Source organism: Pholcus phalangioides, unplaced genomic scaffold (assembly GCF_987345545.1).
Source record: "Pholcus phalangioides strain wild (caught in Gottingen) unplaced genomic scaffold, Ppha-v1.0 ptg000009l_1, whole genome shotgun sequence".
In the NCBI taxonomy this organism is placed as follows: Eukaryota; Metazoa; Arthropoda; class Arachnida; order Araneae; family Pholcidae; genus Pholcus; species Pholcus phalangioides.
In genome coordinates this window covers 36,067,563-36,093,037 of record NW_028301602.1, presented here as the reverse complement: position 1 = coordinate 36,093,037, position 25,475 = coordinate 36,067,563, and the positions used below count along the sequence as shown (strand labels likewise).

The 25,475-nt window shown below is 33.5% G+C and overlaps 1 protein-coding gene across 3 annotated transcripts in view; it reads right to left on the bottom strand.

Moving 5' to 3' along the window:
* Positions 1–483: 483 nt before the first annotated feature.
* The window catches only part of spri (Src homology 2 domain-containing protein sprint), a 124,567-nt gene continuing 99,575 nt past the window's right edge, over positions 484–25,475 (bottom strand). For 2 of the 3 annotated variants that reach the window (XM_089236031.1, XM_089236032.1), the window contains 13 exons: positions 22,841–24,681; positions 19,154–19,328; positions 18,391–18,466; positions 18,158–18,260; positions 15,298–15,387; positions 15,041–15,156; positions 11,625–11,700; positions 9,167–9,298; positions 8,694–8,748; positions 6,694–6,974; positions 6,445–6,580; positions 4,647–4,721; positions 756–1,025 (listed from right to left, as the gene is read on the bottom strand). In XM_089236031.1, the coding sequence (XP_089092157.1) occupies positions 895–1,025; positions 4,647–4,721; positions 6,445–6,580; positions 6,694–6,974; positions 8,694–8,748; positions 9,167–9,298; positions 11,625–11,700; positions 15,041–15,156; positions 15,298–15,387; positions 18,158–18,260; positions 18,391–18,466; positions 19,154–19,328; positions 22,841–24,681 (3,287 nt within the window). In that variant the 3' untranslated portion in view covers positions 756–894. Of the gene's footprint in view, positions 1,026–4,646; positions 4,722–6,444; positions 6,581–6,693; positions 6,975–8,693; positions 8,749–9,166; positions 9,299–11,624; positions 11,701–15,040; positions 15,157–15,297; positions 15,388–18,157; positions 18,261–18,390; positions 18,467–19,153; positions 19,329–22,840; positions 24,682–25,475 lie in introns of all 3 variants that reach the window. The other variant, XM_089236033.1, reaches the window with a different exon arrangement.

Below are 25,475 nucleotides of genomic sequence, written 5' to 3'. Positions count from 1 at the left end.
CAATGCAGCTGTTAACAATTAAAAGAATTATGGTCCATTTAATGGAAGTAATGCATAAACATAATGCGATATTTGGTGTAAAACACTACAATGATGCAACATCACGCAAAAAGTACCGATCAGTTTCGGACACACTAAAATAACATATATATATGTGTAACATTTTATGTGTGTGTATATATATGTATTTTCTAACTAACAAATGAACACACCGAAATTTACACAAACATCACCATGTTACAAATATGAATTGTGGTTACATTCAAAAAAACGAACTCTGAAATTTACGTTTTAGAGCAAACATTTAGACAAAAAAATAAGATAAAGCATATGATAGATACTGTTATTAAAAGGAATGCCATGAAATAGCTGTGTCTTAATTGTAAATGTGCCGTTTAAAAAATATAATCCATTCTAAAGAAATATAATAAAAAGTAATGTCAGTTTACAAAAATGCAATTTGTAATATTTTCCGTTTTTTTTAAGTACAAAATACAAGGCAAAGTAGGAAGCTCTTGTCGAATTTACACTGACAAGTAAATTTTTTTTGTATTACGTAATTCACACAGACTAGACTCTGCTGAACACCAATAGAGGCATAGAATACTTGGCAGCTAATATATTATATATTCATAAAAAAAGAAGGACACATTTATGAGCCATTTATATGTGAAGACAATTTCGGGACTTTAAAAAAAGAAAAATCTTTAGTTTTTGTTTTCTAATGTCTCAGTCTAAATACAGCAATGGTTAAGAAAACTTCTATAATACAGGTCAAAATTATTGGATCACGTGGGAATAATATTGGTATATATGGAGAGAGAGAGGAAAGGGAAAAGAGAAAAAGGGATTTTTAACGTTCTTTGTCTGCCACTATTTCGTTCGGGGACGTATCTAGGAGCAATCCATCACAGGCCAAATGAATTTTGCATCACAGCGTTTGTAGGTAAAGACACAATTGACGCCTTTTGTGAGAAGATCTGCTTTTATGGTTTGTGGACATTCGTTGTCACCCAGCAGAGTTTCTGAAATAAAATATTTGTACCAAAAAATAAATTACAATTTTATTGATATTGTCTCATCACAAAGATAAATATGAGGGTTTTACAGTCGAACTCCAATTAAATCAATCAGAACAAACTGAAATTTTATCCATTAAATCAGGGTTAAATTGATCAGGAGCATAAACACACTTGAAACAGCAAATTCTGAAAACTACTTACATTGGGTTTCCTGTTACCAAGTTATTTCTGACAACAATTAAAAAAACACATATATATAAACTTAAGAATGAAGTCAGGGTGCATATGAAAAAATTGCTTCATAGAAGTTTGTTTAGTATATCCAACATTTTTAAATTCTGTCAAAATTGTGATTCTTTCGCTAACCTAAAAACGCTTTCTCTTCAGCTAATCCTCCTCCCATTCTTTGCTTGTCAAGACAGAACACAAACTTGAAGCAGCTTTCTTTACTGTAATCTAAACACATGGACAGCAGAATGATTTATGGTATTGGTGTACACCAATTGAGCACTGAAACCTTCCTACACTCTAAATTACTATTGTCTACTTTACTTAAAAAACAGAACAGATTCCTGTTTTAGTGAGACAAACAAAAAGTTTGTCTCTTAAGAAGCGTTGAAGGTTGATTCCTGGGAAGAAAAAAAATTAAGAACAGTTCGAAAAAAAAAGAAAGTTATATCTAGTGTATGTTCATTAAACAGGGATTTGATCTTTACTTTCATCATAATTTCAGAAAAAAAAAATTGTTCAATAGACGAATTCGTTGAATTGGAGTCCATTATATCAGGGTCCGACTGTATGATGTATTGGTTCAGAAAATTAATGTTTTATTGCATACAATGCCAATGCAGACTTTGACCATGATCCTTCAGCTTTTCCCTTGTGGTCTCTTGTCATTGCTATGCAGAGTCTAGTTCAAGTAGTAAGAGTTCACAAAAAAGCGGCAGTGATTCAGAATCCTGCCTACTGCGAAGTGTACTCTGTTATATGTTTCCCCAAATGTGAGCAAACTCCTAGCAGATATTCACAAAGAAATTATCTCCATTTATGGAAGCAGGATCAATAAAATGTAACAATGCTGTGTTGTGAATTCTATGGAGGAAGGACTAATGTTCATGAATTCAAGCAATAATCATCAGCAATGGTGTCATATGCCTTCATCGAAATTTTAGAGGAAAAAAAAAATTTTTTTCGTAGTAGTGATTTCTGTTTCCTGGGACATAGGAGTTATTTATCTGATTGACGTTATACCTCCCAACATCAAAATTAATGCTGTTGCATATATTGGGAAACCTGCAATTCCTGTAAGGCTATTCAAAACAAGAATGGGAAATGTTGACAAGTTATGTCCACTTACTTGGGCTCATACAGTGAAAATTGCCATCACATTTCTCAAAAAGACTAAAAAAAGTTACACATTTCGAACATCAATCATACAGTGTGGACTTTGTGCTCAATGACTTCCACTTGTTTCTTTAAATCAACAAACATCTTGAAGGACAGCACATTCATGACAATGACAAGATAAAAATGAAGTTATAATGTGGTTCCAGTAGCCAGCCATTACTATTACACTAGGGTACAGAAACTAGTACTCAAGCCAAATAAAAGGTACAGACAATGGTGGCAGTTATGTAGAAAAATAATCCATGAACTAGGGAATAATTTGTTGTAGACATTTTAACAAGCAAAGACATTTTTAAAAAAAAATATGTTTCAATAAATACTAGCAGTTGCATCTTTACTTTTCGAGAACATCCCTCATATACTAGCATCTGTACTAAAGACTAGTTAGCAGAGCTAAGGTATGTATAAAATATTTTGACAGTTTGAAATTTTTCTACGTTCTTGAACAAATGACCTTAGGATCTTATTTTGACAGAACAGATTTAAGCAAAAGAAGTTGGCATTATGTATGGGATAGCGCAATTAGGATTTATTTCAAGTGTCATCAACCTTTCAGCAGTGTCATGTTAAACCTATCATAATGTTATTCTACATGCTTCATATAATCCTACCAATTTTTTTTAAATATAATTAACATTTGTATATATATACTGTATTACCCTACATTAACTGGCATGCTATAAAAATTGGAGAACACCAGCTTTTTGTAAAGTTGGAGTCATGTCCCTTCCCGGCATGCCAGAAAAAGCGAGGATTCGATAAGGATCACATGATGCATTCAGAATACTGTTGCCAATCTGTATACTAATATACCGTCCTCCCCCTCATGCCAGAAACATGACTGTGCAAATTTTCATTTTTTTTAATCAGCTGGTTGACTCCCTTATATAGCTATCTAAGTTTTCCCAGAAACACAAATGTGTAACCCTATTGAAACACATGTTGCAAAAAATTTTAGGAAAATAACTGCCGCAGAGTAGCATGGGTAGAGTAAACATTCAAATGTCATTTCCCACATTCTTTTTCCCAATACTTTGCACATAAATTCATCTGTCATGAAGGGGGACGATATTTACCAATACTGAATAAATATGTGAATCTGAATAAAACAATAATTATCACTGCAGCAAACATGTTTTATCCAGATATTTTTAATGATAATAAAAATTAAACAATTACTTTCGCTCTAACCTAATTACTGCCAGCCAAAATACAAATCTGTGTTTTGTGTGTTCAGAGATTGAAGAAATATGATGTGGCTTTAGAATTGCATTACATTTTGCAAGCCATTCTTTAGCATTTTGCTCCACTTGTTGAAATCTTGCTCTCATGATCAAAGAATAACGATTGAATGACAAAGAATAATGATTGAATGACAAAGAATAATGATTGAATGACAAAGAATAATGATTGAATGACAAAGAATAATGATTGAATGACAAAGAATAATTATGATTTTGATTGCCTATCGGCGTTTGTTGTTTCAATTTTAATTATCTGTTATATGATCTCAGATTGACGATCGTTTTCATATATATTTTATTTTTGTTGCCATTGTCTGACAGTGCGACAGTGTTTTGTTGTTTATAATAAAACTTTCCGGGTACACCAATCCTTCGGGAACGCTTTGATATCTCCCTGAGAGGGGAAGCGGGGTGTCTCCGGTCTTCAAAGGTCAAAGTCTTAATGATTGTTTAATGATCTTCAAGATTATTAAGTAATCTCAGTCTATTATTAATTTTTCCATTTAGCTCATCTAATCTATGAGAACGAATATGCTTAGTATCTGACATTTGCACTTGACCAAAATTTATGGTAGCAAAAGCAAACCCTGAAATTTGGGTTTTTTAACCCCCTATTTTAACGCAGTTTATAAAACACTGTAGTTCATAAGGATCCTAAAATACAGAGAACAGATAAGCTTCAAATCAGCCAATTCAATCAATTCTTTGAGTCCAGATATTCAATAATCTCCCAGACTCTATGACTAGGATTTTTTGGCGTCTGGAAAATATGGGTATTCCCGGCATAATGGTTTCCCTAGCTGTTTCCTGGCATGCCAGCTAATGCAGAGAAATGTGATAACCAAAAAATCTGTTGTTTTTTTTCTTCGAAGTAAAATGTTTCTCATCTTAAAAAATTGTATTATACATGTAGCCATGTACACTGATAAAGAAGTATTTGAAAAACACATAAAAAAAACCCAAGCAGACTCACCTTCTCCTTTGACAAGTTTGTAAAGGCTATAATCCTGCGGATTAGTTACATTGAATTTATGAGCAATCATTTTAACTGAAACAAGAGAAAAATTCCACATGAATAAAAGCATCAAACATAGGAATTTGTCATAATCATAAAATGCAGGTCTACCACTCAAAAAATTAGAAAAATTAGGACTAAAAAGTAGGATTGGGGCGGGTAACACCCCCTAGACAACATAATCATAGCATAATAAAAAAAATTCAGAATTTTTTTTTTAATTTTAAAATTATTATTTATAATAATAATTAATATTTCATAGCACTATTTCAGTATCCTGTAAAATTGACTCAAGCTGACTTATAACAAAAACAATTTTTGTTCAAAACAGTGTAGTAGCAACCGCAGATAATTCTTTTCTGTCTCTTCCCACAATATATATTACAGTCCAGTCTGACCATTCTTTTCGACAATGCATACAGCAAATTATGAAGACATGCAATTTTTTTAAGAATGATGCTCTTTCAAGACCACTTCCAAAAAAGCACAGTGCAAAATGTGTAAATTAAAAAAACCAGATGCAAATAAGTTAAGGTGAACCAGATGATTTTACTGTGTTGTCCATTCCTTTCCCTAAAGGGATTTGTTTACATTTCATTGTTCAATGCCAGTATAATTGTTTTTGACAAATAAAACATTTTCATTTCTAGCTCTTTGCTGAGCGTTGTAAATATTGTTTATGCCTCTGCATGCCCTAAAAATACAGAAGACAATTGAATGCAATAAACCTAGAATAGGCCTATGCATCCAACTGCTTTATTATGCGAACTGTGTCACCTGAACACAAAATGTGGACTATAATTTTGGACGATGAATGTTAGTCACTGTCCAGGACCACATGAAGTGGTAAATACAAAATTATTTTTTACCATCCAGACAGAAGTTTTTAATGACTACTATACTTGTTGAACCCTCAAACTAATCAAATGAAAAAGGAATAAACCAAATGGTCCACATACATGCCTGTCTCCACCGAATAACCTTAACAGCAATACAATTTGTTTTGGCAGAACCATTAATTGCAATCTACAACATCTGTAATATTTGGCAATATATCAATGATTCCCTCCTCAATTAAAATAAATTATACAAATTTTGTTGATAGGATTTGGTAAAAAAGTAGAAAAAGTAGGACAAAACTAGAAAGTAGGACATTTTACCAAAAAAGTAGGATGAGTTGAAGCTATGTAAAATGTGAACTTGATTATCATAATTTCCTGCGTATAATCCCCAGCAGCAAATTTCATTACTTTATTGTCCGCATATAATCAGATTAATGTAGTGGTCAGCAAGAGAAAATATGACCACCACTAGAGCCCAAAAAGTTTGAGCACTCAAACTTTTTAAAATAGGCAGGCAAAAAAACCACTAATAATGCTTAGAAAAGATGCTAAAAAAAGCATTATAATAAATAACTAATTGTGAAAAAAGGAAAGATTAAGATATTTAGGATCCTAAAAGTAGCTGCACTTAATCCATCTAACTGTGATTACTACTATTACTTTCAGTAATAACTGAAAAAACTATTGCATCATTTGCCAAGCCAAGTTGAAATTACCGTGCTAAAAATAGTGTTTTGTGGTCTGCTGAGGCTAGGTCAGAAGTGATTTTATCGAATAATAAATACGTAACATGCAAAATGGAGCTATACTGAAATTACAGAATAATAATTACACCAGAACCGTAATTTTTTCATATGCATTTATTTCAGTAACATAATTTTCATAATAAAATGCTTCTGAAAATAGTAACCTACCGACTTCTTTTGTAGTCATGTTTGGCCGAACAGGCAAGGTTTTCGATATAATACTTCCAGTCAGTTCATCTGGTATCATTATTTTCATAAAACCTTGCAGGTCTGCAATGCACGGAAGTCTTGGTTCAGGAGAAACCTAGGATAAGAAATCATTTATGTGCATGAGTTAATTATACTACTCATTTCTACATGGAACCATAGAACACATTTTTAATTATGATGATACAGAAGAAAAAAAATTAAACTCACTGTTTTAGATCCTTGTGCTTTAGGGCTGGAGAGCTCATCTTTGTTCCCCCTGTTTTCCACGGAGTTAAACTGACTCAATATTTGTGCGTTTTGTGGAGATTCGGGACTGCATGCTTGAAGATTTTTCAAGACGTGCACAGCACTGCTCAAGGTGGTGAGGTAATAACCTCCTTCACCAAACATCACAGATGGGTGTAAGAGACCCCACATGTAATCCGCTTCAATTTCGGCAGCGATCAAACCACATTGAACCAATACCCATATGAAAATTGGAAGGAAATCTAAAAAAAAACCCCATCAGCAATGAGACATTAACAAAGAAAATCAATATCGTGACAGAATCAGATTGGACGGTAGTAAAAACTCTTAAATAATATTGAAGCAGTTTCTGTGACTATATGCTATGTGACTATATTCTATGCATCAAGTATTTTAGTAGTACTAGGTTTGATGAAGCCCTAGGATATTGAAGATAATGGGGCCAGCTAAATGTTCAACTCCTACTAACCAAAAGGGCAAATGTCACAGAACATTTGTCCTTGAAGACAGGATGTAGCCTAGGGCCCTGCAGACTTCAGGGTCCTAGGCTGCATCCTGTCTTCTAGCCTTATAAGGAAATTCGGCCTAGAACCTGGGATAGTTCAAGTTAAGCACAATGTGAGGTTCACTTTATTGGATTACGATTCATTATTCGAGGCTAAAACTCAGGCTGGTGACCTAATTTTTGCTCCTGTCTCTAGAATTTATATTCTAGCTGTGAGACATTTGAAGAAAATAAGCAAATGGTATCCTATCTGGAAACAGTCCTCTATTGATTATTTATCGACACATGTAGTCACCTGACACTATTCCAATTTATAGTGTCAGGCTCTTCAAGACAAGCATGTGTGACACTTTAGTCCAGGGCTGCCCTGTGTGATAGGTGTGGCCCCACCGGGCTTGCATTTTGGACAGCCCCACCCCTGCTGAATTCTCATCCATTCTGGAATTATAAATTTTCACAGGTCTGGAAATCTGCATTTTCATCTAAAAATATCTGAAGGTGGTCATCTCACACCTATAATCATTGGATATAGCAGGCTGACACATGCACCATCTTTACTTTTTTTTCATAGTATATCCAATGGCTATAGTTGGGGTGACCACCTTCAGCGACATCGTTTCATGTGTGAAGGCCTTCTGCTACAAAAGATGGTGTTGGATTATCTCTGTCAATTATTTCTTCAATATACTCTCAATTTTCATGGGTGCTGGGATTATATGTCAATTATTCTTCTCTTATTTCCAAACCATAAATTCTGAGTTTTTATTAGTTCTCAGACAATTTCATTAATTAGGTCCTAATTTTGATTGTTTTTGGAATTATTTCTTTCACCAATTTCAAAATTTTATTTTTTTTGATTTAAATATAATTGTGTCCATATTTTTTGGTATGAATATTTTTTTTCAGCATTTCTGTATATTTTGTAATCATAGTATGTATAAATTTTTAGATGTTGATTCCCCGCTCCAACATAAAATATAAATTGGGACTTGGCATCAGTATTATTTTTGGACTGGGCCCCCACACCTGGTAAGGGTGGCCATAGCTTGGTCGGGTGGGTGGAGTATTTCATTACTATTAATTCCCATTCATGTTTTTAAATACATGTTTCCCCTAATGCCTAGGTTTTCCATATTAATAAAATTTCATGGTTTGTGGGTTTAGATAAGTAAGTTTATCCAGATTAAAGGTTAAAAAGTAATATAGTAAAGCTGTTTCATTCGATTTAAAAAAAATTAGTAAGGAAATAATTTTGAAGTTTCAAATTTGAAATTTGCAATTAATACTATTAAAAATATAAGCAAATTAGGGTAAAAATTTTGCTATAGATAGCACACTCTTTAATCTGGCACAATGCTGTTCTGATATGTGCCAAATTAGTGAGAGTTTACTGCATAAAAATATTTGATATAGTGGCTACTGTATTCTGAGAAAAGTCATGAAAACAGGAGATTACCCTCGGCACCAAGAGAAATGTGCTCTTTGCTGTGAGCTAATTTGTCCTGAAGCACCTGTTGAAATAAGAAGGAAAAGTTTAGTTATACTGAAAGTAAAAATCTAAAAACATCATCAGCACTATACAATGATATCACAGTTACTACATTTTTTTATTCGGAGAGGTTGGGATCAAAATACATAGTGTAGACAAAATTATTTAAAAAAAAAAATTTTTTTTTTCAAAATTTGTAGATGAATGGAAAAACTGACATTTTTTCAACAAAATCAAAAAACCCACTGCCCCTTCTATTCCCAAAGATTTATTACATCATTGATGAATAGAATTTTTGTATCGAAATTATACAACAGCATTTGCTCACAAAGTAACGAAATTCGGATTATATGCAGGAAATTGTGGTTCATACGTGCACAAACAGTATATAATTATTGCAAATTTTACTGATAGGGGGATTTCATCTCTGGTTTACTTACACTATTATATATAGTTGAAATAGCTACAAGTAAATTTTCTAATTTCTTTGTGGGAGAGTATGCTTGTTGTAAACAATTGAGGAAATGGTGAACTACTTCTAAGGATGCACCTTCTGGAGGCTTGAAATCAGACTGCAAAAAATAAATAAATAAAAGACAGTGAATATCTAGAAATCAACTTCATTAATTTTATGAGAAAGTAGCACATTCCATTATCCGACCTACTAATCATGAATATTGGATTAAGTGTGTGTTTTAAGTGTCCAAAGTCCAAGCAATCTCAAAGGCCAGGGAAATGAAAAATAGTCAGGGGAAAAATGTGAAATATTTGACAAAAGTTGGAGAAAAATTCTGTAAAGAGGGGGAAGAAACCAAAACTTGAAGAACATTTGGAAGGTTAATATTTTTTTCTTTGGGAGTTTTGGTCAGGGAAATGATCAAGCAGATTCCGCTGGGAACCTTGTAAATCAATGGTTCCCAAAGTGAGGGTCGAAACTCCCTGGGGGGGGGGGGTTACACAAATGAAAGGGGGAAGGGGGTGGCAAGAGATTTTACAAAATAAAAAATTCGAAATCAGACATTTATTTTTGTTTTTCACAAAGTAAGCAAAAATATTTCAAACCTACAAAATGCTTTTACTTAGCTGAGCTACTAAAAAGAACCATTTGATTTCAAAATAATGTTTTTTTTTTAAATTAAAACCACAAAATGATAATATGTGAATATAAAGGAGAAAATGGGGTCTACATTTTATGAACAGTGTTATTAATGATTGTGCGTTGTTGTTTTCCAGCTTTGAGGTGCAAATGCAAGCTGGCCTCCCATTTCAAAAAGTATCTTCGCAGAGAGAAGGCAGACCAACAACACGATACTGACATAACATGAAAATTCAAGCATTTCCATCTTTACTTCAGAAAATGGAATACAGATGGCAGCACAAAAACAAAACAAGTGCAACTCAACAACATAAATACATTAGGGCCACACATACACTCAGACTAGCATGTGCCAATTTGTTAGACATTCCGTAGAGGAATGTGTACGAAGTGCAAGTACAGGTAAGTAATAGTAGTGCATTGTCATTTATGAAGTTATTTTGAAGTGAAATGACATGTATTTAGCAGACAGCTTAAGTAAGGGTGCATCTTGGTGGCAGGTTGAAAGAGGGAAGCCAGCTTAAGCTTAAATTGAAAACCAAAATTTTTAAAAATTTCTAATAGTAAAAATTCACATGACATCACGCTTTTGAGCCATACCTTGATGACAAAAATATTGAGAAACCTTGTAGGAATAGACAGTGCCTGGAACTGTAATACGAGAAACAAGAGTGTACTCTATCATGGGCAAATTTACTTTTTTTTTTTTTTTTTGATGCCTTCAAATAATAATTTTTCCAGAACAGTTCCAATAAAGGGAAAAATTTGGTGTCTTGCTTGCCCTGTCCCTATAGCATCAGAAACACTTTTGAAATAAATTTCCTAATAAAAATCATCTTGTTACACATCATCTTTACAGGACAAGTGTAAGTAACGATAGCTCATCAATAAGATCGGTTTCATGGATTGCGTTATTTGGCATGATCAAAGTGGGAAAATAATTAAGGACAAAAAAAAAGTGAAACAACTGCTTTGAAAACTAGACAAATTCTGAAAAAATCAGGACGCGTGGTCACATACATTTTTATCAGTAAACAAGGGTGTGTGGCTTTGTTTTGAAAAATATATTATCCCAGTTTTCCCAGATTAAAGCCCTGTCGGACTCCAATCAGGGTTATCTTTAAGAGCCTCACATGAGGCTTTGCACCTAAGCTTGAGCCACACCTGGTATACACACGAGAAGACCGATGTAAATTAAGAAAGTGACACCTCTCTCTCTCAAACTGGGTGTTGCGGGTTATCGATTCAGTGCTGGCAGAATTTGCAGCATCTGGTTCACTGCAATTTTTCCTGTATACCCTTAGGGATTGTAAGGGGCAAATCAAACTAATTTATCATTGAGTACAAACATTTTAATCAAGAAAAACAGGTGTCCCTACAGCACCTTGAAATTTTTCTCACGTTTATTTGCAAAAAATAGGGAGTGTCCTGAAAAACTGGCTAGCTAATGTAGAGGACCACTGATAACATTTTTGTTCAAAGGGGATCACACTTTAAAAAAAATTAGTATCCCCTCTTTAGTTGTAGATGATTAAGAATAATATTAATCTCAGCCCCAGGAATTATTTTACCTTATGAACCAAAGAAAGATTTCCAATTACCTTATTGAGAGGTCAGCTTGTGACAATCAAATTCACAGATGCATATCTCAACAACTATACATTTCAATCTATATTCATTAAAATCCTTAAAATTGAATTATTAAAGAAATCTTAAGTAAATAAAAAATAATTTAAAATGGATTAAACACACCACTAAGAACAAAACTCTCAATTTGAAATGAAAATAAAGTAATCACATACAGGTACACCAAGCTCTTCAGGAGTCTTTGTTCTGGCAAACTTGATATTATCAGAGAGGAGTTTCAATGAGCCATTCCTATCCAGAACAAAAAGAAGCAAATTGATTTTATGAAGAATCTGCATGATAAATCTGATAAAAATTCATTCGATAATTTTTCTTGAGAGCTATATAATGTTTTTCAACTTCCAGTTCAATAGCTAGAAAGTCGTTTGTGAAGTTGCTTACAAGTTTAGCATCATAAGAGGAACTACTAAATGCCTAAACTAGCAAAAGTTCGTTTCATTTTATTACATAAAATACAAGATGAGACAAAAAATCAGCCAAGAGGTCTAAAGACACATACTGGTTGATACATTGCAAGTTTATAATGAATACTTATTAACACTTACTTAATAGTGAACAATATCAACAAACTAAAACAGAAAAAATAAATAAAATAAAGAAAATGCAAAAAAAAGGGATTTAAAAATTAAAATCTCTCTTTTTTTTCTCTTTTTTTAGTGGTTAATATGAGGGGAAAAAATCAAATATCAAAACAAACTTTTGCATTATTTGTAGTATTTTTGGCTACAGCAAAGTGTTGCAACTATATAAAATACGCATTGCATGGTTTTCAGATGAGTACAAATAACAAGAATCAATATAATGTTGCGAATGCGTAAGATCGAATAGATTAATAATTTAACTGGGTAAGGAGTATATGACAGTTCAAAAGAAACTCTCAATGTCATTATTGAAAAAAGATATTGCTTTATGTGTCTTTTGAAAGGTAATAAATTAGTACCATATCAAGTGGCAAAGAGTTGCATAATTTTGGGATGAGATAAGTAAAATTCTTCTTCAGAAGAGTTTTGTGAATAAGTGGTAGCGAGTATATAACAAGATCTGTTTGAAGGCAAAGTAAATTGTCGTTTAAAAATAATTATAGTGGATTTGTATAACTAAAGCTGACGTAAGGGAAGGATTCCAATACTATGGAAAAAGTTGTTTTGAAAGGGTTAAAAAATCCCTTGTGATGAGTCTTATTATTGCTCTTTTTTGAAGTTTCATTATTGGTGTAAGATTTGAAATGAAGTCACCACCCCAGATAGCCACATCATATAATAGTAGGAAATGGAATAATGAGTAATAAAGTGTTAACATGAATGAGCGATCTATATATGGTTTAAGGTAATATAGTTCGTAAATTACATAACGAAGTTTATTTTGCAAATATTTTACCTGAGTTTTCCATCTAAGGTTTTAATCGATATGAATACCCAGGTATTTAATCATGGAAACCTGTTTGAGACTGTCAGTTAAAGTAGAAATATTTTGGCAATTAATATTGCGGAATATCAGATTATGGTTGAAGTTTGTATTAGATGTAGAAGAGAAGTACATAAACTTAAGTGAAAACATTTGCTAAACAGAATGATTTGAAAGGTTCTGTTAGCAATTTCTTTGACAACTGTAATTTTATCCTTTGTCACTGTGGTGCTCTGAAAATATCTTGAGCGAATAGTATTGCTGTCAAGGGCAGTAATTTTGTTGTTGTATAAAATGTGTTTTTTCTATTACTCCTGCGGATTTTCTCTATTTCATAACGATTACCAAATAGTTATGTAACCTAAAAATGTATATTATGTTATTTGGAATGGTTTCAGATATTGTCTTATTTATTAAAGATTATGTATTCAATGTACACCAACTGTCATACACAAATATTTTCCACATTGCAGATATTTGAAAAAATAAGAAAAGAGTGTAAAAATGAAAAAAAAAATTCAACAGCTTCAGTAGAAGGCAGATCAATTGCATTTTTTGTTTTTGATTCAGAGTTCCACATGATATATTTCCTTATTAAAATTTTGATTTTTGTTAAATCTTCTTTTTATATAAAACTTTATAAAATAGACTCAATAATCAGGAATTTTTTGGGTGGGCTTTCTTTGATCATAGAAGAGGAAAACATATTACTGTATGTCTGCGTGCAGAAATTTATATTATTTAAATAGGCTTTTTCAATTGACCTCCAGTAATCCAGAAATTTCGATAATCCAGCACACTCTGGTCTGATATGTGTCGGATTAGCAAGAGTTTGCTGTACTTCACAATATACAAGGTGAGCGCGAAGTCCATGACTCCTTTTTAAAAATGAATAAAAATCAACTAATTCACATAAAGATGTGTGGTTTGCACTAAAATACTTATCATAACATAGAGGTGGGATTTTTTGTTTTTGTTTTGATAAATTTAAGCAAAATAGTTAAAATAAATGCAACACATAAAATGTGACATAAAAGAGGCATAATTAATATTTATTATGATTGGAGCTATACAAAACTACTACACTGCAGTATCAGCACCATTTGTGGCTCGGGCTACACCTGAAGGATATTCAATTTCAATCCACTTATCTGCTAACATGGATTGCTGAAGTCTCTCAATCATTTGAGTAATTTTTTTTCTTCAGTTCCCTGATGTGTTGGGGCATGGACTTCGTCTTTGATACATCCCCACAAGAAGAAATCTGGAGACTGAGGTGGCCATAACAGGGTCAAATCATTCACTCCATCAGCCAGGGAATTTCCTATTGATTTGTTGTGCCATATACACTATTTATGTTGTGCTTTATAGGGTATGTCAAGTTTTTTGTGATACAGTGCTCTGTGAGTGAAATTTTAAAATATTGCTGTTTTTTTTTAAATTCATAAAAAACCTCTACATCACAGTAAGTATTTTAGTGCAAACAGCGCTTTTTTTGGTTAACTGATTGATTTTTTTATTACTTTTTAAGATGTGTTCATTTGATAATTTTTGTTGCACCACAGTCATTTTCTGCACACGAGGGCTAATTAGACCGGGACCTACAATTTATTTCCGATTTCGAATGGCAGGCTTGTTTATTTATACTCATCGAGAGGTTGGTGCGCTAACCCCTTGATGGGGGATTCCCTGCGGTAGCAATTTTTTTTGCTGCGGTCAAGTCGCCGTTTTTTGTTGTACCCTGTGTCAGAGGAAAGTTTTTGGACAAGGACGAACAGAGTATCCAACTCGCGACACCTCTAAACATCCTTTGGTACTTTAGGTGAGTATCTTATCAACCTGGGCTACCGCGCCCCTTTTAAGATGTGCCATGGACTTTCTGTCCACTCTGTATTTACTACAATATTTTCTTCTTATTTTTGCTGAAAAATTTCAATAAAAAATTTATTCATTTTATTTAGTGCAAGCATTTATTATTATACCATTTGTTGAAAATCTTTAAAAGAATCACTCAAAAAAAAAATATATTCATGTTTTGTATAATATTTTTTTTCCATCAGATTCTATTAAATTAAAGGTCAGTAGATATAAACCCTTTCATTTTAAAATATAAATAAAAGTTACATAATGTTAATAAGATTTGAAAGAAAACTGAACTGTCTATCACCTTGTATATTCATTGACAAATAGCTGGTATATGTAACTCTTCAATGGTTTGATAACAAGCTCGTGTAAAGCCCCTTCAATAATAGCATCAATATTTGAAAATTCGTCTTGTCTTAACTGCAACAGATAAAACAAAATGCAGTATCAATTATTCCAAATGAGTTGCATAATTTACTGTGAATGAGTTTACTCTCAAATATGAATGAGTTGACCTTTGTTAAATGAAAAGTTTTTCAATATATATATATATATATTTACTTTACTACGCTCATCTTGAACCAGCTGCTCAAATTGGCCTTCACCATGTTTGACCAGATAGTTCCTCATGCCATTCATGAACTGACGAATCTATTTTGTTTAAAAATAATCACATTATTAGTAATCCAAGAAGTAAAAGATGTTTCTATAGAAACCTAATGAATACTATACAATGATATTTAAATGTGGGAAAAAGATTTTTTTTTTATTCTTGTGAATCTTCAACACTAAGAAGATGTATTCAAAACAACTAGGATTGAAGGCTCAAAGAACGATAATTTCTCTCACTGCCAACTGATTTGAATACACTGCTCAAAGCAATTAGGAGGTATGAAAAATATATTTATTAAAATTTATTGATTTAAATTTATTAAAATTTATTGATTTAAATTTATTAAAATTTATTGATTTGAATTTGTTAAAATTTATTAATTTGAATTTATTAAAATTTATTAATTTAAATTTATTAAAATTTATTAATTTAAATTTATCAAAATTTAGTTAATGATTTGACTCTTATGCCACAACTCTTTGTGTATGCTTAACAAGGTTCCTTTTGTCAATATTTTCTCAATTAAAATGTTTAAAAATCATAATTGCCTATAATTGTTTTGAGCAGTGCAGAAAAAGTAGTAAACTGAGAGAGAAAATTATAAAGAAAATTAATGATATGATTAGAGTCATAATAAGCTAAAACCAACAAACATCTTTCAGTGCTATTAAGAAATGACTCGAACTAAAAATAGTTTATTCAATACACTAATTATTTTAGGACTGCAGAAAGGATTATTCAGTGTGTCCTTTGGGGTTAAAAAAAGTGTTTATTTCATGAGCCCCCCACCAGGACAAGGCTGACAGGGGTCCGGGACAATTCTCATCATGTTTGCTTTCACGCTATAAATTAACTATTAAGGGAAGGGCCCATGAAAAGTCAGACCCAAATATCTCAGCCTAGAGGTCCTGCTCTAGGATGGGGGGCATGGTTTGTTTGTATTATGGGTGTATGTATCTGTGTATTACATATAGGTATTTGTGTATTATATACTTGCATGTGTGTATTATATATTTGCATTTGTGTATTATATACTTGCATTTGTGCATTATATGTTTGTATTTGTGAAACATCTTTTAATTTATGTATATAATTGTATTTGTGTTTGTATTTATGAAACAATAAATAAAATGATGTCATAACTTGAAAAAAAATCTTAATTATTACTATATGCAATAATTATTGTTAAAAATTGGTTCAAGATGTATTTTAACTTCAGGACTGTTCCAGCTTTTTCTCGTGGAAAAAGTAGAGTTGAAACCTGCTTCAAGAATTTTCAGAAATTCCTGGTCTCCATTTCTTTCTCTACGAGGGGGAAAAGTCGTCAACTGGTTGCTAGAACTCCCACACATGTAAACAGGGTTTGAAATAAGATAATTTTATTTATTCAGTTAACTCAGACACAAAACATTTGGGGGTTAAGCTAGCTTTTGAGGCCTGAAAAATAATAATTGTTATATGTTTTATAATTAAAGTAAGAACTTGTTTATCCATCCTTCAATTCACTGAGGTTTTAATTATCTGAGAGGTTCTTTGCATTTATTGATTTTGAAAAAAGTAAATGCAGAAAAAAAGTAAAATGACATACAACAAAGTACAGTAAAACCTCTCTTTTGAAGTCACTCGAGGGACAAAATATGTGTCCGTAAAAGAGGGGGTGACCGTTAATCAGGGGTTTAAAAATGCATACTTTTATTATTCGAGGTGAAATTATTATTTGGCCATAAAAGAGGGGGTGACTGCATTTGAGGGGGGAGGTGTCCGTTAAGAGGGTTTTACTGTATGTAACAGCAGCTTCACATTTGATGTTAAGCTACTGTGGTGGTCGAGTGGTCATAGTGATGGACCCGCATTGCAAGGAAATGAGTTCAAACCCCACTCATCATCACAGTGGTGGTGGTAGGCTGAAGTTGGCTTTCTGTGGTTCCCAATTTCAAGGCACAATGCAAGCCAATCTCCCAGTTAAAAAGTCTCACTACAGACAGAAACAGCCCTACAATGGTACAATTATGCAATCATCACACTTCACTTCTGAAATATGGATGGCAGCACTGAAAAATCCAACACAACACTATAAACACATTCAGACTGTTAAGTACTCACTCATACTTCTGACACAATTCACTCGGCAGTAAATTGCCTATGGCGATAGACCAGAGTTGTACTCAGTTTGAATGAAAGAACGTATATGCAGTAATATTGAAAATATTGTGAATTGTGAATACAATACAGAAGTCCATTAACCATAAGCTTTGTTCTGCATCATAGGTAAAGATGGAGGAGGGTTTGTCTCCCCCCCCCCCCAGCATCAATGAAAGAGCTGGTATATGCATATATACAAATTGGCATCATCGTCATGCCCCCAGTCTTTCATGTCTATCTCTGCCTATATATATATATATATATACATACAGTATATGCTCTGTATTCATTTGATATTTTTATTGCCCTGTATAGTAATCTGAAGCAATTAAGGAGCAAAACACAGTTTCCATCATTTGAAAATTTATTCATTTTATTTAACTTTATAATCTAATAAAGTCTGTATTATCAGAGTTTTTGATTATCCAAGGTAGGTCCGTTCCACATTAGTTCAAATAATTAGGACCCTACTGTTGCTGTCCATTATTACAAGGTAATTTACTAATATTAATAAAAGTTACTTCATGAAACAATTTTTTTTTCAACATTAAAAACTTTTGGGCAGTGGTGAAAATACAAATAAATTAAGAATCAAAACCAATGATAAGTGTAAAAAAAATGTCTCGTACAGTTTAGAAAAAGGGAAAAATATAAATGCAAACTTACATTTCTCATGACAACTGCAGGGTTACTTTCATTGCTTTCCTTTGTGCATTGTATAAAATTTTCAATAGACATAGCGAAAGTGTTATTTCTCTCTTCTGCCAACCTTTATAAAATGAAAAATGCTTACTCTCACCATCGAAATTATGCCACTCACGTCAGTATACATTTCAACCCTAATAAGCAAATAATGAATTTTTTCAAGTAGATAGAGATGCATATACACAAGTGTTTACCTGAAGATGTATTGCTTAATGTTTTCATCTACTTTAGATGCACCTTTGTTACGCATGGCTATAACTCTTTGAGCAGCTAGATGAGATAGGAAAAAAAAATCCTGTTAGATTAAAAGTATCAAGCTTTTACTACTGGAGGGAGAATGACATCAGCAATCTCTGCCTTTGGAATGCTGGGAATGCTGTCCTAAACATCGTTTGTTGGAAGATCAGGTGAGGTATTTCCTGCCAGTGCAATCCCCATTATTTTCTTATGGCATGTATAGTCAAAGGGTTTTGAGGAGGGAAGGAACTATTTATTTTTTTCCAAGATTAGTGCAATTATTGTTCCAGAATTAATGAAAGATAGTTCTAGAATTAATTAAAGAAATAATTTCAGAATTAATATGAGATAATTTTGAAATTAATGAAAAATCTAGAATTAATAGAAAAGATAATTCCAGGGTTAATGAAAATAATTTAATCTTTTTTAGAAGTTCTGCATCATTTTTTAACCTTTAAAAGACAATTTCAATCTTTAGGGATTCAATTGTACATTTTAGTGGGGAAATTGCCTGGCATGAACTGTGTATTAAACTATTAAACACATCAAGTGATATACTTGTAATCGATGCTACTTCCGTCATGGTGGCTCCTCCCTCCAGTAATATAAGATCAATGATTGAGTCTTTTGAAAGGAGGAAGATAAATAAAAAATTTTAACTATGAAATGATTGAAGTGAATTCATGAGAAATCATTTGAGTAAAAGAAATGAAATCACACCTAAAAGTGGTTCAAGTCGCTCCTGAAAACTCTTATTTCTCTCACGTTCAAGAGACATTGTAGGATACTGAGAAACTGAAGTATTATCAACACCATTGCTAATGACATCACTGAAACCACTGACTGTAGAAACACTCTCAGAGTCATCATACTTCACTGCTAAGGGATCTTTGATCTATATTAAAAAATCCCCAAAAGAAAACATATCATCAAAATGCAAAATCATACACATTACTGTATGTACATGAAATGATGTGTAAGATTTCAGTTTGAATTAAATTTGCTATTGGATTTCATGATACATTTACTCACTTATATGGTGAATGAATTGATAAATCATTTAACTAAACAAAAGCTGCACATTTATAGATTTTTAATTCTCTTCCTTTCAGATTATGCATGCTGTTTAAGGTAAATTGTGCGAATTATACACATGATATTTATGTGATTATTAGAATCATTATTTGAGCACCTATTAAACTGTCTGAAGATGATGTCACTCTTCCCTGATCATACAAAGTTTTCAACAGCTGGCTGATGCAAATATGAATTCAGGGTAGAAAATTCAACTGCCTTTGCAAGAAATCGAACCCACATTCTCTCACTTACCAAGTGAGTGGGCTAGACCATTGCTCTACAAATGCAATGAAAGCTCTCTCTCCTGAGAGCCAAAAGGGAACTTATATGGACAGTCAGGCCAAAGTTCAAAATTTCCATTTTCTTTCCTGAATCAGTCTTCATACTAACACTAAGGAGAGAGGTTCCATTGCCTTAGTAACGTAGTGGTTTAGTGCACTCATCTGATAAGTGAGAGGACGTGGGTTAGATTTTTTGCAAAGGCAGTTGAATTTCCTTTCCTGTATTCATTTTCACATCCCCCAGCTGTTAAAATATTTGTATTTCCTATTAAAATGGTCTGAGAAGGTTCTATTTTGTTCATTAGTTAAGCACAATTCAGAATCCGTAACTTGTAAACCCAGAGAGAACCAGCTTAAATAAAATCTCTGCATCTAATGACATAGAACAGTGCTCCCATCATTTGAGCTATCAGCAGAGTTAGGTCAGACTTTCCATTACATAGCCTTGTTCAGCAGTTCAGCATATATATGCTCTAAGAAAAGAAAGTATCTGTAAGAAAAGAAAGTATCTTCTGCAGCATAGTGGTCTCAACCAATCTCTTGGATTGCAAGGGAGAAATTTTTAGGATTTATTTAACTTAAGAAATATGCATACATACACAAAAATGAAGAGAAGTGGTCATCAAAGGACATGATTGCCACATACTACTTCACCGCACACCACTTCCAGCTATATTGTTATATGCAATATACTGCCATTAACAAGTTATGGTGGAAATGAAGGCGTTATTTATCGGTGGTCACCTCGAAATTGTTAGGCAAAAAATATCTCACCTATATTTTTCACCCGGATCAAACCTGGGACCTGATGGCAATCTTCACAGTGGTAGATGAACATCTTACCACCATGTCACTGGGGTGCGATTGTCACATACTTGGTGATGAGTTTCTCATATAAAACAGGCACAATGTGAAGGGGAAAAAGAGGTTTGATTTCCTGAAAAGCCCTTCCAAAAGAAGTTTCCTTCCAAAAATTCCTTTCTACATATCATGCAGTTTTCTATACCTTATATCTGTTAACATCTTTTACTAATCAGATGGTTTTGGCTACAATTATTGCAAAATTATGAAGATGATGCCTGCAATTTTTCAATGTTTTCAGAATTTCAGAAGCATATTGAAATGGCAAGTTCTCTGGTTTTTGTTTTCCAATGACTAGAAAGTCTTAGTGACTAAAGTTGATACCTAATGAAGTTAATGCTAGAGCATTCAAAGTTTTGTTCATTGGGAACCCATATGAACGAGCAGAGAAAGAGACGTTTACTTTTCTGTCCACACTTTGCTAGAAGTTACTTGGAGAAATTTTTACAAAAGCATGCATAGTTATTGTGATAGTCCATCCATTGTACATATAGCTCTTGAAGGAAAAAATAAAATAATTGACTTTTTTAAGAACATCATTGAATCTGGAATGCTTCCTAATTTTGAAACTTGCTGTGAATTATGTGGTTTTTGTATCTTTAATATTCGCTCATTGACAGTGCACTGAAAATTCCTGATAACACTATAAACCGTGGTAGCTTTAAAACAGACGGGGCAACTTTAGGGCAAGTATTGTTTTCATATTTGAAATTATGTTGCGGGCTGAGATTTTATGCTATCATCATGTTCTTGATGTAGAATTGTTTGCAACAATTAGTAGAATGCACTGAGATGCTTAAATATATTCTGAGTAATGATTCTGATTGTTGGGTGCAGCATTTATTCTATTTAGTGATTATCATAACTTTGTGAAACCACTTAAAACCTTGATTTGTCAAAATCGCACATCAAGTGAAAAAAAAAAGTAATTATTCAATTTATAATGATTAATTAACTATTTGAATTATTTCTGTATGCTAACTAGGTAATTTTTTGCATAATAAAATGTAAACATATTACATTTGATGGGTAACATTAGGACATAGCTGTCCAAATTTTGGTAATTTTAGACCAATTTTTTTCACTTGTTCTGACATTTTTCGTTTGTTGTGACCTTCTTTCATTTGTTCTGACCTTTGAATCTAAAGTTAAATGTATGAAAATGGCAGGAAAATATTGGAAGTGCCCAAACAAAGAGGAAAAACTTTGGTACCCTGCTATGAATTTGATTTAAAAAATTCCTGCACCCAAAAAAAAAAATTGAAGGTGATTTATTTCTAGTCGACATGAAGGAATAGATTTAATTTAATTAGTTAACATTTGTACAATTTTCACTTATTTTTGTGTTTCAATAAAATGTAGTAAATAAGTGAAGAATTTTCAACCTTTGGTTAAAGGTTTCCAACGTTAGTTGGAAGTTAAAAACTTCCCATCACTCACATTTAAAAAAAGTAGCTTAAAACACTTGACTTGTTATTATTATTTATTTTTCAATTCAGAGGCTCATTCAACTTTTTCACTTCCTTGTTGAAAAGCTGTATAAAAATAAAATTCCTTGTTCTTAAACTTTAAAAAACAAAAATAACTCAATTGGGAGAAAAGCTTTAAAAAAATTGTTTTAAAGAAACAAACTAAAAAAAAAAATTACAATTTTTCATTGTAAAATTCTTCCTGTATAATTTATACTGGGGGTAACAGTCAGACAAGAGTACTAATATGGCTTTCACTGTAGACAAAAGGCTTGTTATACCCCACATTCCAGGGTAACTTTAGGACAATAGAATTGTCTCTCCCTGTCTATTTTATTTTACAAATAATTTTAAATATAGAAAGCAAGCTGAGGGTTGTAGCCATATTTCCCCCAGAAGTTATAACACTCACAGTATGGATATCATGTTCCAAATTATGCAATTCTTGTTCAAATGTTACCTTGGCTTACGCTATTGAGCTTCTCATTATAAGCCATACTTTTCATTTAAGACTTTTGGTATATATATTTCTACAGAAAATGCTAAATACTTCCAAGTAAGGTTCGAGTATTAAAGCATTTTGGGATGATAATTTAGTGGATTCCATCCATTTATAGCACAGTTGGGACTCGAAAGTTTATGATATCTCTTATGCATAAGAGTATAAAATGTGAAAATAGCAAGTGATATTAATTTTAATTTTAAAAAGTAAAACTAACCTCAGACCCATTCTGTTTCCCATTTTCAGAGAAAGCTACATGGTTTTGTTCTTTTTCTTTCTGTCTCACTTCGTCGTCATCACCAAGTATATCAGTTTCAGGTATAACAAGACGCAACAGTTTTTCCCATCTAAAGCTATCCCAAGGCTCAGAGAACTCTGTTGCAGTGTCATCCACAGACTCTAGTGTATCGAACTTCTGTACTTCTTTTGAAGATTCCTGATAGCAACCAATATTATCATATTCGGAAACTCTCATCACATTTGTTTTAGTCAGTGGTCGTATTTCTGGAACCGACAGGTCGGGCGATCTTAATGCAATTAAGTCTTTCACAGTTGTTGAATCACTGTAACAACTTTCACGTTTTTCGCTGTCAATATGCAAGGGAAACTTAGAATCTATTGCAGGAGGAGGTACATCATCACATCCATCATCTGTTGTGTCACCATCATTTTCATCATCATGACCTTGCCATTCCCATGAAGAGTCTAAAGGCCAGGAGGTGTTTTGTGGTGTGTCTTTTGCAGGAGAAGGCACATGCGGCGATTCCATGTGCAGATCTGGATTTGACACTTGAGTTTCGATGTCTTTTTTAAGGAGACTGTGCTTAGAAATCCGCTGATGCAACTCACTGACCCAGTCAGAGTTCAAAGCAAAGTTCTTGTGCCTCCTGAACTGAGGGGAGGGGCCAAGACCCTTTATGTTATCAACGCTGGATGATAAACTTCCCACCCTTTCATCTTCTGAAGCATCCACTCTTTTGCACATTATATTCTGCGGCCAATGCAAATTAGGATCAGAGAACCTATGGTTGAAAAGTCTTTGTGGAAGACCATTAAGCATGGGTGCCTGCCCACCATGAACATCAAAAGGAAGGCTGTCCACAGGTTCAGAATAAAAAGGACTAGAGAAATTACCTTCTGCATTTGAAGGGTATGAAACATCAAAATTTTCTGAATCCTGCTTTGCTGCATCTGAATCTGGACCAAGAGTTTCTGAAAAGTCACTATACTGACTCTGGACCATTTCTAGAGAAGTAATTTGTACACTTTTAGCACCAGGCACTTCAGTTTGTGTTCCTTGAGTGTATGTATAAGACTTGAATTTTGTAAGAACTATTTCATCACATTGTTTTTTAGTGAATAACTCATATTTCTTCTGCTTAAGAGCATCTAAATGACTACTATCGGCTTGGCTTAAAGCCGACTGGAAAGACATTATGTTTGGCCTTTTTTCCATCACTGCTGTATTGGCCCAAATATCTTCATAATCGCTGATTTTATCAGCCAAGCTGCTTCTATAATAAGCTGTTGGCAAGTCCACAATATTGGACTGCTTATAATGAGCAACTTTAGATATTTTCTTGTCGCTTTTCTTATCTGAATCCTCCGATTTCTTTTTTGCTTTATCCAAGAATTTTTCAACATCAGGGCAACTTTTCCGGTTGTTAAGTCCATTGAAAACTGGGGATTCAGGTGAAGATGATGTTGTGGTATCGGCGCCTGGTGAAGGACCAATGTTGGCACATGAGGGTGATCTGGTTGTCATGAAAGACCTTGGTGGAGGTGGCGGCGGAGCACCTCGGCTCTTGAATTTAGGGGCAACTGGTGGTGGGGGTGAGCTAACATCTGGAGATTGAGCAGGTATATTGACATCTTGAGCAGGAAGATTCTGAGAATTCAGAGCAAGAGTTGATGGAGGAGAAGGACCGCTTCTTTTTCCGGTTTCATTCTGAGGCTTGAAAGTGGAATGCTGAGCAATATTAATTGGTGAAGATTGAGGGAGTTCTGCAGGAGGTGAGCTACTGTTTGGGCTGTGGACCAAGCTCGACAACCAAAAATCTAATAGAAAAATTAAACTTAATTAAATATAAGTCAAAAGTGTTTGATACATGTATCTTAGAAATATTATACAATTTTTTAAGACTTCATAATCATGAACTAATTAATCAATTAATATCTATTAATCTATAGAATGATATATTATGTATTAAATAGAGCATAGTCTCCCAAACTTTCTGCTCCATTGCCCCTTCTTCAGAGAAATTTTTTCTCTCATCGCCCCTAACTCAAGTAAACCCATAGGATCCTATGTTATACCCCTAGCTTCTATCGCCCACCTGGACTTTTCCATCACCCACCAAGGGGCAATATTGCCCACTTTGGGAAACACTGCAATAGAGTCTCAATAAAAACTGGTTCCCGCAAAGTGTGCATAGCGGCTTCTAGGGGCATTACTAACCTTTGGCAGAAGCATCGCAAAGACTTGGTGTAGTGCAGGGGTTTTCCACCACTGACACACCATGTGCCACATTTGGCGTTTCAGCCAAGCCCACAGGTCATTTAGCTGTACTAAATACATGTTATCAAAGAGCTCGGCAGACCACAAGTATCTCGAGGGATGTTGAAGATCCCCAGTGCAATGATTTGTGCCTGTTCGATACTCTTAAGTGTGATTCTTCTCTAGACTATTCTGGAGAGCCACAGATAAATGATAAGGCCAAGGGAGGGAGTGAGAAAATGTTTGAGGACAACTGAACTAAGCTATTGAGTTAAGAACAAAATAGGTCAGAGTAAAGAGTAAGTATGGATGCGCAAGTCTAAGCCCCACCCCTGTAAAATCTAATTTCTATTGT